General features: G+C 36.9%; 1 protein-coding gene across 1 annotated transcript in view; it reads right to left on the bottom strand.

Moving 5' to 3' along the window:
- TRIM24 (tripartite motif containing 24) overlaps window positions 1–14919 on the bottom strand; it is a 61310-nt gene that overhangs the window by 17533 nt on the left and 28858 nt on the right. Inside the window, exons 3-8 of the mRNA XM_086479493.1 lie at window positions 11400–11547; window positions 8957–9089; window positions 7549–7665; window positions 6279–6393; window positions 5440–5586; window positions 2611–2728 (exon numbers count right to left, since the gene is read on the bottom strand). Of these exons, the coding sequence (XP_086335619.1) occupies window positions 2611–2728; window positions 5440–5586; window positions 6279–6393; window positions 7549–7665; window positions 8957–9089; window positions 11400–11547 (778 nt within the window). The remainder of the gene's footprint in view (window positions 1–2610; window positions 2729–5439; window positions 5587–6278; window positions 6394–7548; window positions 7666–8956; window positions 9090–11399; window positions 11548–14919) is intronic.

Genomic DNA, 14919 nt, shown 5'->3' with positions numbered 1-14919 from the left:
AAGGTGTCTTGGCCTCTCCAGAAGAGCAAGGAAGCAAAGTGTCAATGGGAAAGAGTATGCTGATCCAATCATCTGATAAAAATATTTAACTGTATCACAAAACCTAAAGGTATTGCGATACTTTCTGGCCTCTGAGTCAACATCATGGAACACACAAATGATACTCTCAATTGCTACACACCATCAATTCTAGGATGTGATGGGCACCTCCAGGAGATGTTTTATCTCTCTCCATTGACTTAGAAGGAAATTTGACTTTTAGATTTATTTTTTTTTAGATTTAGATTACTTTAGGTAACTTTTAGAGCTTAATGCTGGGTGTGAGATTTTATCTGAAGAGATACATAGTGTGCTTACATGAAACTCATGTAAAATTCTGTCTACCTCATCCAAGAAACATGAATTCCAACTAGAACAGAGTTTAATTTGATTCAAGGGACTAGCACACTTTGTACAGGAAAGACACTTTCTCTGTTTAAAACAGAGTGAAGCAGGGAAAGCTATGGTCCAAGTTTAGAGTTAAAAAATTCCAATGAACTGTGGAAAGTTGTGCAACAGCTTTTCAATACAAGTGGGAGATAGACACCTCATACTCCTTTCTCTCCCAGAGATTTAGGGCTGCTTCCCAGGAGAGCTCACCTCATCAGGTGGGTATACACCACATTACAGTCTGACAACCTCTGTTACAGCAGGACTTGAAATCACTCTCTCCCACTTTTCTCCTCATATCCATCAGTCTCTGTGGATCCTGTGCAGTCTAGCCTGGCTCATTTTGGGGTAGATTACCTGAAGGAGGAAGAAACTTCTTGCATTTCATATCCCTCTTTTTCATCTGAAGAGCTGAGAAGCTGTGCAAGTAGCACCATTCTAGTCCCCTATCTAGACAGAGGCAGAGAGGGAGTCTAGGCAGGCCAACATACTGCAGTGCAGAGCAGGGCAGAAAGCTAACATCAATGATACTATTTTTGTATTGACCCTTGGTAATTTCCATGTTGCGTACATTTTAATTATGATTCTACCCATCAGTCATTAACAAAAATATTAAATACCTCAAACAAAATGGAAAAAACCTTACCAACCTATTGCCTAATACTCTTTATTAAGCCTGTAACAGGTCTATTCAATGTTTCCCATAAAGTGATAAAAATGAAAATGAATAATACTGTTTCCAATATATGGCTGTATGAAATATTTCACAACAGTCAAAACAGATCTGTTTTTTTTTCTTTCTCTAGGAAAGGAATTGCCTTGAGAAAGAATGGTATTGACTGTACTACAATCAACTGCCAAACCTATATCACGCTTTCATTCTGTTCTCTCCCAAGTCTAATTAACATCTTCAAAAGTCTTTCCAGACTTAACATCTGTGGTATAGCTACTAACCTGAAGGTACTACAGATAATGATTCCCCTCCATTATTCTAGAAAACCATGGTTTATCATACAATTTGTGGAATTAAAGCACTTCAAATGTGGTATTTTTTCTTAAATACATTCTGAAATCCGTAAGAGAGCTATGCTATTAGTGTACAGATGCTACCACACTATCAGCAACATGCTGCCTCACTACAATTCAAGCCATTCCCAAAGTAACTTGTTTCTTTACTCAGACTTTATTTTATTTCTCCTTCAGTGGTTCTTACACCTGGTTTATCTACAGTAACTGGACATGTCTGATCATAAATGTAACAGCTTAAAGGTTGTGATTTCTGAAACCAGACAGATAAACGTGACCTGGTTTTACTGCTTAAATAGATAAACCATTACAAGAACTCCTATGCTGATCTATACAGGTGCCATTTCTATTGTAGCACTTTTCAGAATTTAAGGGAACACATTTCAGCAGCTCATTAAATAAACAAATTAAATAAAAAAGAGCCCCAAAACCAAACACAAGAAAAAGCCCCTCTCAGTTTAGCAGCAGTTCACAGTTATCACCACACAGCTTGACAGTTGATTTCTGGAAACAAGAGATTAATTTTTGATTCCCTTCTCAAAGAAAATTATTTACTTAATAAACTTTGAGAATTTCTCTGCTACCATCCAGTGTTCTGGTGTGTGAGGAAAGCCAGATAGTGTCAAAAAGTAGTGTTCTCTTCCCTGTTCTTGGCATTCTCCCCTTCTCTTCATCTCAGTTCTCCAAGGCTTATTGTTCAGCACAACAAAGCAGCAAATGGGGGTTCTTGAACATATAATGCTGCTGCTACAGGTTTCAGCTTGGGAAGATGCGACTGAAGCAGAAGAAAGGGCTTGAAGATGCAGAATGAGACCGACTTCTGGAATCCTTTCTTGGGATGTGAAGTAGAATTATAGATTGTGTTCCTTGTTTCAGAAGACAGAAGGCATGTGTTTTGCCCAGAAAACTGAAAGCTGCTATTTTCACTATCACACATACCATTCAAGCAAGGTAAGTTTGTTAATACTTTATCATAAGCATTCATAAATAATATTTTTTCCCCATACAACACACTTTAAATGTCTTCTACAGGTAAAGAAATAAATGTAACAAAGTAAACCAAGAAATTAATAGTGCAGAGACTATATTCACAAAAAGAAAGCTGCTTTCGAAATAGGATCAAGCCGCCAAAGGACTAATAAAACTTTATCATACCTAGATTGAAAATATTTTGAGCCCAGAAGCTAGGATCACAGTGAAACTGGATGGTATTGTTAGTCACTGGTGAAGGATCACACCTTGCTCGGAGAAGATACCGTAGTCGAAATGTAATCTAGAACAGGAACAAAACACAGATTTTTTTCTCTGGGGCCAGATCCATGTACCAGAACAGCATAAAAAGTCTTTAAAACAAAACACCCCAAACAATGACAACACAAAACCCACCACACCTAAACAAGGCCCTTGAGAATTGAGGTGAAAGATATAGAAATTTGTCCAAGCTACAGATAAAAGGTGTATTCTTAACTTTCCCTTATTCCTAAAGTAGTTTTAAAAGCAAGCAAATACAGCCTAAAAACATTAATTCTCCCCTGTAGAAATATACATTCTTCCACAAACTTGGTCATTACATTCAATGACTTGAACTACTTGTAAGCAAAGTACAAATTCATATAACCATTGTTGGGGTTTTTCCACCCAAACCTGTGTTAGCCCATTCATTTTTCTTTCAAAGAAAAGTATCCATTCCTTTCGGCAACAAGTATTGTCACAGAGAGTTTTCCTTTGTAATAAATTTAAGTTTTCTTTAGAGATCCAAAGAACAGATTTTATAAACTCTGTCTTTGAAGACTTTCAGATTCACAGATATTTTCAGACTCTTCCAGCTCCTTGGGTTCCAAAGGACTGGACTATAATTACATTCCACAAGCAGAATACTCTAGCAAATGCTCAGTATCTAACTAGTTCCTAGAAAGAAAATATTTTCTTGCAGTTGTTTCACTAGAAATATTTAACACAGGCACTAACTTTAGAATAATACACAACAGATACAGAAAAAAAACCTTAAAAGAGTTCAACACTTATTTTTCTCAAACAGTAGATTATTTCCTGGAAAAGTTCAAAAGACATACTTGGCAAAACCATCTTACACGTTTAAAATTATACTAGTTATCTTTCACACAGGAACCTTACAAGAGCTTCCAGTTTATAAGTTTTTTCTTTCAATTTTAGGCAGGTCGGTTTTAGACCAGATATTAAAAAAAAAACAAAAAAACAAATGTTTAGCAAGACTTAAGTTTTTTTTTAATGACTGTGGAAAATTTTAAGTGTACTACTATTTTGAATATACATTTCCTAGGATTTCTGCATACACTACCAGAACCAAGTATACTACACTACAGAAATTCTAATCTTTTGTCCTGTCACCAATACTGGTTGCACACAGTTGTTGTCATAGTTCACTCCACATATTCCTCCTATCGTGCACACACATATGTCGTAGATAAACTCATGACTAGACAGATTAGTTACCTCCTGTCAGTAACAGTGGTAGCTACCAGTGCTTTGTTCGTGCTAGAGGACTAGGCTGGGAAACTGATGTCTTCCTGCAAACTGTTCAGTGTACTATTTCCCTGAAGTACAGACATTGCCTCCTAGCTGTAACTCTGCATTTAGGTCTGCTGGGCATTCCTCCCTCCTAGTTTCAAGTGGTTGGATATGCCAGAGCAGAAGTCTCACATGCTCCTCTACTCATCACTCATAACACCAACTTTCAGAAAAAAAAAAAAAAAATCAAGAGCCTAAAGCTCCCCTGTTCTTTTGAAAAATATTTCGTATTTCTTGGGGCTTTATGGGCTAGATGGTCTTAATCTTATAAACACACAGTTGAAGAAAAAGATGCCTGCAACATAACTTGTTTTCTTACTCACATAGCAGAAGTATTTGTGGCAATGCTAAGCAACTATAAACACCATGACTCAGTTTGATGCCCTTTTTCTCTACTCAATTAAAAAATATGACTTGCTGAGGCAGTACAAGGCAGGCCAAATAAATTTAACTACTTGAAGTTGATAAAACCAAGTAATATTCCACTATCTGCTATAGCCTGCAGCATTTTAATGGGTATCAAAAAAAAAAAAAACAACCCACAAAAAACCCACAAAAAACAAAAAAAAAACCCCACCAAAACCCAACACCACCTCCCCCCCACAAAAAATCAACCAAAAAAAGCCACAACCCCCCTGCAGGTTCTCAACTAAGCAATGAGAAAATAAAGAAAACACTTTGTGATCCAGTTACAGGAATTGGAAAAAAGGATCTAGCATCTTTCCCCAACACTGCCACAGGTTTCTGTCATCAGGCTAGTACAATCTAGTAACCCCTAGAAAATCATGGTTAGCCTTTTTTTTTATTTCAAGTCTTATTTCTGTTCATTGTGAGCAGTCAGCTTCGTGAGATCACATGCACTCAGATCTTTCAGATCTTAAGTGTCACTATAGCATTGAAATATTTAGCTTCATAGCTGTTTGCACGGACAAGCGAAACCATCAGCTTCATTTTTACCAATTTTTGAAGACTTAGTGGAAGATGAGTCTGCCAGAACAAAGCAATACATTAATTTTTATATTAAAATGCTGGATATCAGACTCTACAGTATATAAATACTATCTTTCACTGAACTCAGAAGCTGTAACAAGTACCGAAAAGAACCTCAACAATGATGTAAGACATGCAACATTTTTCCCTGTGTTTCATAACTTCATGGTTTTCACTCCAGAGAAAAGGAGTTGTTCCTACCTTTCTGCACATCTACAAGAATTCTGTGGAAGTGTAACAGGAGAGAATCATGACCAGAGACACAAATTATTAGAAACATTCTGTATTTCTGTTTAAGAGAAAACCATGAAAAATTCTATGCAACTATTCCAATTAGTAGAAAGTAATTAAAAAGTCTAATTCCCTAGTATTACTGGACAAGTGCCTGAGTGTCTGCCTTAACTATAGTCTCTAAGTAAACAGAGAGAGCTATCTTCCTAACCTTACCAAGCGTTTACTGTACAGTAATGCTGTGCTGCTCCCACTGGAAACGGCCCATTTGGAAAAATTCATGACATGTTCCAGCTGTCTAGCGAGACCTGCCATTTCCTGTTGTTGCTGCAGAAGTTTCAACCGATGCTCTTTTGCCAGAGTCTGCAAGTAGAAAAGCAGTTCCAGTCAAAGGGTTCAATTTACAGCTAAGAGGCATTAGCTCTCATATTTGTAATTCACAATGATCAAGTGGTTTCACTCAGCACTTCTAAAAAGCACTCCTGCCCCCTGACTGCAGCTATCAGACAGAAAATTCAGTATAAATTTACTCAAGATATCAGGACTTTCTGTGCAGATTCCCATTGTCTCTTATGACACATTTTCAGATATATGTGTGCCCCTCTATACACACACAGAGGCTTTTTAATTCGGAAGGAATATTTTTCCAGCTATTCATTCTAGACAATTCTCTCCTTTGATTTGTTATTGGATTGCTGAATTCATGAAAATTTCTGATGGAAAGATTTTTCATGCATGATGCATAGAATTACGACTTGCAAAAGGACGGAGGAAGAAACGGGGCTCAGAGACAGCCCTGATTCACAAAACAGGGAACACAGATAATAATTACAAACAAAACAACAACAACCCCCCCCCCCAAACCAAACCCTCCTCTCCCTGCCCCCAACCAAAACCCTACATGCTCAAGTGGCTTGTGTGGGACACATTCCCTTTGGAATGGTGATAGGACATGCACAGGTGGCTAATGCTAGGAATGGATTTTAGTTTAATGTGAATCCACACAAAAAAATATTGATTGACACTTTTGTTTCTTATGACAGAAATGAAATTACCTGCAGCTGATGCAGCAGAGCTTTTCCCTTTTTGTTTATTTCTACCATCAGTGTAAATATGGCAACTTTAATATCCTGTTCCACTTGTTTTTGATTCTGATTCACTTCAAGAATTCTGTAAGTAGATAGCACAGAAAAGCATGTTTTTAGCTCACAAACCCACCTCCAAACAGTATAAAAAAAGCCCTCCATCGCTGAGACTACAATATTTCTCGATCATATAAACCAATTAATACATATATCACCAGATACTTATAGTCAGGAAAATTACTGGGAGAAATAGAAAGAGTAAGTACCAGTGACCCATGATAAAATTAATTAACTTATGGCAAATTCTAATGCCGTAAGTCTGTACAATTACTGACATCTGCCACTGATAAAAATTAAATGCTCATTGTAATTGAAATTCTTGATTTTTAATTGTCCAGCACATTTCTGGAATGGTCCATGGCAATCAAAACTGTTTAAGTCTAATTTCCATCTAAGGTAGAATGGCACTCCAGAAACAAAAACAATAAATAGATTTTCTAATTTAGCTATTTCAACAATAGTGCTCCAACTTGTAATAGCAAAGCATAATCTTATATTTTGAAAGCATACTGCTAAGATGCAAGAGAGAATAACCACTTAGATGTAGCAAAAGAAGAGAAGGGTGTCTGCTGGGTCTTTTCCATCTCCACCATCCTCAAAGACAGGCAAAGGGAGAGGAAGAGTTCAGGTTGCACTCAGCATCCCAGACTGCGTTGAATCTTCCTGGGTACTGCCTTTGACCTCTGCTGAAGGAGCAGTTACAAAGGCCTACTGCAGCACGCATTTTACAGATTTATTTTTCTCCTACGTTTGTAGTGCCGAGTGAATAAAGCCCCAAGCATAAAATATTACATAAATCTTCAAATATGTGTCACATTATGAAAACATGAGTCATAACCTTTCACTTTCTAAGACGGATCTACACTGAGAAAGTAAGCGTGTGGATGGTGCGGAAGAATGTAAGACTGCCTTCTACAGCCTTTATTGTGCAAGTTGTTCTGTTGCACTCAAGTTACTGCTGCCCATTAAGTCCACAGGCTGAGCAGAAAAGTTACATAACGCAACCAAGCACACTAAACAGGCAACAGTCACTATGGCAAGCTGAAGATTTTAGAATTTCTCTTTCTGGAAGGATAAAGGGAGAAAGGTACAAAATGCACTAATTTAAACACTTCAAGAAATTACAGCATATATAAAACTGTCCTCTGTGTCAGTTTTAACCTCAAAATCTGATACATACCTGTTTTGGATCTGCTTCCCTGTATATTTTATGTACTTAGTCTTCTCCATCAGTTTGGTGATTAGTGTCTCAATGATCACTTTGTGGTTCTGAAAAGCCTCTTCTATAAACTGGTACCTGTAGTAAAAAACAGTGAGTATTTACACATGCAAAAAGGCGTGATATACTCGCTAAAAAGCAGAGTGCCTTACAAAAGACTTCTTTAATTGAAGAAAGATGCTGTCCAAGTCCAAAATTTAACTGTCATCATGGAAGCATATGTCAGCAAATGCTGATATATTTTATTTACAGTATATTTCCTGGAAATTTTTTTGAGAATTTATTGTTTTCATAAATATGAAGGGAAATTGCATGACTTAGCCCAATTTTAGCAAAAGGAAAATTAATGCTGTGCTGTAGTCACCACTCTGCAAGTGAAAGTGCATGTAAGCTATTACTTCATGCAAGATAAGGATGTAGAAACAGAAGAAAGAAGAATCATTGCTGAGTCATTAGAAGTCAGCAGTATTTTAAATCAAGGAACTGAAATCATTAACAATCTGAAGAAAAAAAAAAAAAAAAAAAGAGGTGGCACATTCTGAAAGGGATATAAAACCTAAGAAAAGGAGAATTGAAGAGGATGGTTGCAACTCTGCAAAAGCAAGGTTTAGCTTGTTCCAAGGAGCAACAGTGGCCAACATTTCTCCACCTACTGATGTTTGCCTGGTCAGGCAAGGAAGTTCTTTGGGTGGTTGCCTCAGGTATAGCGAGCATATTAGTATTTAACCTAGGAGTACGTCTGTCCCAGACTACTACTCTATGTGTTAGCCAGCAAGATTATTGTCTTGTACTCAGAAGTTATATATAATCCTGCTTTTCAGCTTCTGTGGTCAGTAAGAGATGATGAAAGAACAGCAACCCAAAGATCTGAGTGTTATAAATAGTGTTGTCAAAGTACAGTATAGACAAACTGCAGGTTTACTCTTCCTTTTAAAGGGCTCTTCACAGAAAAAATGCCCATTTGCTCCATTCTGATATTGTTTGGTAACGTTCCGTTATATAATCATCTTGTTGAAGGACAAATGGAGAAATTACACATAAGTGTACAGTTGCATAACACAGCCCCTGTGCTTTCTAAGGACTCTCTGAAGAGCTGCATAGCAACAAATTCTATCCAAATAACTTGACAGTAAAGAAAGGTCTTGTGCTGAAGTCACCAGATAAACAACCAGAAGAATTAGGTTTTTATTCTACACTATCACACAGTCTTTTGGATGCATGCTCTGTTTATTTGTGGGCTTCATTTCTGAGCAGAAAATTTTACTTTGCACTTTTTTCACCTGACTATTCCATACAGCTAGAGCTACAATCAACCTGAAGCTATCTTCCTGTAAGCGAGTTGCATAAAACATGTACTTTGTTTTGATACCTGTGCTCTTTGTGCTCTAGTAACTGACAGTCTCGGCAGGTCAACTTGTCACAGGTTTCACAATACAACTTCAACTGCTCCTTTTTGTGGTAAGGGCAAAACACAGGTCGCTGACTGGTCACACCAACTGCCTCTGTTGAATAAAGGAAGATGTCAGTCCAGTCTCCTGAAATTATTAAAGATTTGTATTCTGTTTTTCTTTACCGTACTCCTCACCTAGATGCCAGAAGCATGTATCAGGCCATCTAATCAAGACTGTAACAGCTGTAAAATCAACCTACAGTGTCTCACTCTTGATCAAGCATAGAGCTAACACCCCCTCTCATGGAAAATGTCTAGGACCTATATTATCATCATTTAGTATGGCCTCACAAAACTAATTACAAAAGAGTAGCCAGTACTGTTGCAGCTGCAAAAGATATTGCACAACCAGCAAGTTCCTTTCTTGAATAGAAATGAGGAGATTGCTGACTTAATTTATTGCTCTGCCTTCGTTCTCAATCAAGTGGGTGAAAGAGGGTTTGAGGACACAAAGACCCAGGCATTCAAAAGCATAAAACATAGAAAATAATAACCAGAAGTTACTAGTGTCCCACCATAACAGGTGAGAAGTCTCACTCAGTGTCTAGTAAGCAAATACCACAGAGCATAGGAAACATCACTGGATGATAGAAATGAAATCTGCTCTTTAAACAATTTGACTGACAAAGCCTAATTTCTTATGAGTTAGGTTGGACACTGAATTCATGAGGATTGTACGGCCTGTAATGACTGGCTTCACACTGCAGCCCATCCTTCACTGCAGATCAATAAGGTCTCTTTTCCATACCCATTAATTTACTTATTTTCATGAAACCTGGAAGAAGTTATTTCCTTCAGTCAAAATTCTTTGAAAATGACCAGAAGACTCAGAGAGGGGCTGAATGCACAGAAAGCATTCCTACCACCAAGTCATGTTCAGCGTAAGTCAGACACTTTTATCTACTGCTTTTGTCCTCTCCTGGAAGTACGTACACTCAGTACTCACTTTCAATTAACGACATATGAAAGTGGGATACAGAATATAGTGTCTGTCTCCAAAGTATCATACTGGAAGCTGCCCTTGGAGCCATAAAGATTACAAAACTGAAAGCCCACATTATGTGTAAAATTCACAGGACTAGACATGGTGGAATGAAAACAAATATATATTATAATACACATATTTATTATAATATATAACAGTTCAGAAAAATAATTTCTATATTTACAAGATAAATCATGCAAGTCCAATGGACTTACTAGAACTGGTAGAATGTTTGTCAGTATTCTATTATGCTTATAATTGTCCTACAATGTCACTAAAGGACAAGATACAATGGGCATAAACTGAAACGGAAGAGGTTCTCAATGAATAAAAGTACAACCTTTTTTACCATGAGAACAGTCAAACTGTTCAGAGAGGCTGTACTGTACACCACGCCCATCCTTGTTGGTTCTCAAGGCCCAAATGGATAAAGCCCTGAACAACTTGATCTGATCTCACAGCTGACTGCGTTAAGCAAGAGTCTGGACTAGTTGATCTCCTGAGGTCCCTTCCAACCTGAATTATCAATAGATCCTACTGAGGAAAAACACCCCAATTCATAACATATTTCCCTTTAATTTCTAAGGCAAAACATTTCAAACTTAAAATATACTTACCTAAATTGTGAATTCTGGCATGCTTTATTACTAACAGAGCATGCTTTATTATCAGAGTGCTGAAAAAATATAATCTTTTAGTGCTCCTTTTGCTGCAGTATACAACAACAGAGTTCATATAAACCATTTGGTAGACATCTAGAAAAGCTAGAGAATCCAAATGCATAAGTATTTTCTGCTGCTGATCTCTAAACTCTAGACAACAATTTGCAATCATTCCAGGTGAAAGATAAAATCTATGTGTATTTATTGGTTTGAAATATTTTGCATAAAAATCATATGAAATACCAATCTGCAGGGTTTCTTACCACTGTGCAGCATATCCGACATAAAAAACTGACAGGAAAACAGCTGTCATACCCCCAGCCATGACAAAGTCTCCCTTCTCAGTAGCTACGTTCTAATGCATCTAATGCTTATAATAGTTTTCTCTTCTGTTAGCTGGATCATTTAAGAGATCCACTTAGACGGACAGCAGCCAAAGAAACACCAGAATTCATTCAAACAGTTGCAGCCTTCAGCAACGAAATTGAAATAAGTGACTGGGAGGCAGGAAATTATTAAAATGTATCCATTATCAAGCAGAAAAATAACATGGCTCCATTAATTCATATGCACCATATGTAACGAATCTGTCCTTTTACATTTATTAGGATTAAGGAATACAATTTTTGAAAGTTAGCACTTTAAAAAGGAATGTGGCGGTCTAATACAGTTTTGGACACACATTCTTTGTGAAATTATAAATCAAGTGTGTTACCTGGAGATACCTCCTCTTTCTGTCTCACAGTATGATCCTTTGTGAATTTAACCCTCTGGTGAGCTCTGATGCAGGTCTTGCACAACCATTCTACACATTCCACACAAAAACCATTAGCTTCTGCATTGTCTTCACAGCTTGTGCAGACCTGACATGAGGAAGAAGGTAGCTATTAAGATAAATAAATATCAAATATATATACAAGCTATTGTTCATATATCATCAGTGCACTTTCACAGTTTTCTGGAAACAGTGAAATGAGAACAGAAAACTGCCTGAGGTACAGAACACTATAAATAACCACATAAAAGTAATTGAACAAAGGCAGTGGTCATTTTGCCAGTGTTACTCTAAAACATTTACCTGACATGATAAAAGTCAAACCACTACTTTCTGCATGACACTGTACACTTAGAAGCCATATAATGTTTACTATATACAATATGCTCTTGTGAAACACTCACTAAAGACGTAAGACGATCAGCACTGCTCTGATTTTAGAAGCCTCCCTCAGTTCACACAGAAGCTTTAATTTTAGTTTCTGATCACCTGCTTAGAGTTTCAGGAAGCACACACAGTACTGAACAGCAGGGCTCTTCTCAAGGATCTCTGCATCACCACTTAAAAGATGGCATTCCAGTTAAGCTTATCAGTAAAGCTACCCTAGAGCAGATATGCAACCAATGCATACTAATTTTCAAACCTTGGCCTGTTCATTCTTGGGGCTCTTTGGACTATACCCAAGAGATCCAGAAAAAAAAAAAAATTTAAGGAAAACAAACCTGACAGCAGACCAAAACCTCTTTGCACAGAGTCAATATACACAAAAGAAAAAAAACTTCTGTGGATCCACAATTTGAACAACCGGTTGAAAACTATGAATGATGGACAGCACTACTTCATGTGTTTGTAACATTATTTCATTTTTAACTCCTCCGTTACAATGCCTCTGTAGTCATACCTTCAAGGGGTTTTTGGTGGCAAAAATAGTGAACATGCTTATGTAGATACTTGTTCAGGTAACTACCATCCATCTCTATCAACGTTTAGCACCGCTGCAAACAAAAGCCTCAAGATGTCTGAAGATTGCCATATCCTACAGATCACAGTGATAGAATTGTGCTAGCAGGAGCAACAAGGAGAACATTTCAGATTTTAGTTTAGTTTTCAGTTCGATTAAAAAAAAAAAATCCAACTTCTGCACCAACACAAGATAAATATAGATTTAAGCTAAAGAAGCAGCAAATATTTGCATCCTATGCAGATAGATAATATATATGTAGAACTATGTCCCAGTTTCCTCTTCAAGAAAAAAAGGAAAATTAGCACAAAACTTGCCTTAGGCCACATAGAAGTTACTGACAGAACTAAAATTTGAACATAGGAGTTCCAGATTCCCAATGCTGTGCTTACTCTTCTGGATCATGCTCCCTCTCAAAGTAAGTATCTTCTGAGAAACAAAGTAACAACACAAGGGTGTTGACCCCTCTTGTCACTTGGGAGTTTGAAGCAGTTCCTTTTCATTAAAGGTGACCTGCAAAGGAGAAAAAATTGGGCTTGTGCCCGTTTTTCTGTTTCTTTACAAAATGAAGGCCTGAAAGTTTTGTTTTTAAAATCCTAAAAATTTTCTATTTTCTCCTTGGTTTTCTTTTTCTTCTCCCTCTTAACAATAAAAATTCTAGTCCTATCGAGGCTAGTTGACTTAAGGAGAAATATCAACATCAGGACATCATAAAAAAGTCAAGAATATGGAAGTAAAGCAATTAAAGTAAGTGAATTACAATCGGGAAATAGAAAAATTTTACTTGCTCTTAACCCTTAATTTCAATAACATTTTGCGGGAAAAAAAAAAAAAGTATTCTTCTCAGCACAGCTTCTTGGAAAAAAATTTAGAACCAGTAAGCATCACTGACGCATTACTTTAACGTTACATTTTCTTTGCCAGAAGCTTCCATGAAACAAATTCCCTCCCTTCTCCTTTGTCAGTTGTGTCCTCCTCAGGTATGCCAAAGCAACCCTCTGCAAGACTGTGGTTTAAAACCGGATTGATTACAACATTGTAGCCCAAGGATTAGTTACATCAGCACTGCTGACTGGGCAGTGAACTACTGCAGGACAAGAAAGAAGTTTTAAAATCAGTCTTGTTGTCAGAGAGGCAAGATTGTGCTATGTGCCCTGATACCCAGGGGTGTTTTTGCAAGTTAAGAGTGGAGAATAAGAGATTGGATATTTGTTTTTCTAGTTAAAACAAAATCAGCAAAGGAAAAAACAACAAAAAAGTCTTTCAGGCATTCTTTAAGTCAAAGAAGCAAAACAAAAAAAAAAAAAAAAAGGGGGCAAAAGGCAGGAGAACCCAATTAAAAAAAAAATAAAAAAAACCCCAACTCGTAGAACAGAAAAAAACCCAACCCCACAACAGCCTTTCCAGGTCACCTTTAGCAAATTTAGGCAGATAAACTTGCTACGTGCCAGGGCATTTAAGTTCAAAGGATTTCTGAAGTTACTCATTCCTCCTAGATTCCAAGATCTTTGTATATTTTCTTTTTTCAATACGCTTTAGGTTTTTGTTCAACTGGTTTGACCTGCTATAGTTGGAATGAGATGAAGACTCTGATTCAATATCCAATAATCAGGTGCTGCCAAATGAACTCAAACTCCTCCTTTGTAGTCCCAAAAATATACATTCCAACTTTATACTTTTCAAAGCCACCAAGTGGAAGAGAGACAGATTTCTAAAATTTTTCATAGACATCATAACTCAAGCTGTCAAAATAGCTATGCCTTCTAGGTGATTTGCTTCTACCCACTTCTTACTTGAAATATGCATTTTCAGATATAGCTTGGATTTTGCTAGAACTTATAGTTATTAGAGTAAGTCATATAGCTAAAGTACATGGAAGTACAATTACTGCAAATATTTGCCATACTCTTACAAAACCTAAAACTGATTTCACTCTCATTTTTTGTGACTCATACAAGCAGCGCTTCAGTGATTTCAAAGAAAACACTCCTTAGTTAACCTGTAAGCCTTTATTCTGGTTAGACAGATATTTATTTTTAATTGAATTTTCCTTGTAATTATATTTAATTCAGTTACTAGTTTTAGTATTTATAACCCTGGGAAGTGTTCATTCAGCCTTCATTCGAATTTAATGAAAGCTGAAATTACTCAGCATGTTGCAGGTAAGTACTATTTTTTCTGTTGTAAAAGCTTGTATATTTACTTAGAAACAGATTTACAAGCAAGATTCAAATAACAGAACTGTCTTCTCAGCTACTGTAGTAACTAACCACTCTTTCAATTAAATATGCTTTGAGTATTAAAGAGATTAAATAAGCAAGCAAAGGTTTCCGAGTTTCAAAGGAAGAGGGCAAAGTAGTCCAGAGGAATATACAGTGAACATTCCAAACTTCACCAGTGTAAATTAGATGCAATGGATTGCCCTCTTGGATCCAAAAAAACATTGACAGTGTTACATAACTATCTCTTGGCGCATACAAAATCACCAAAGACAGCACC

The sequence above is a fragment of the Leptosomus discolor genome, chromosome 1 (assembly GCF_034619465.1).
Source record: "Leptosomus discolor isolate bLepDis1 chromosome 1, bLepDis1.hap2, whole genome shotgun sequence".
Classification (NCBI taxonomy): domain Eukaryota; kingdom Metazoa; phylum Chordata; class Aves; order Leptosomiformes; family Leptosomidae; genus Leptosomus; species Leptosomus discolor.
The sequence above is the reverse complement of the archived record's forward strand: the minus strand, read 5'-3'. Positions and strand labels throughout refer to the sequence as shown.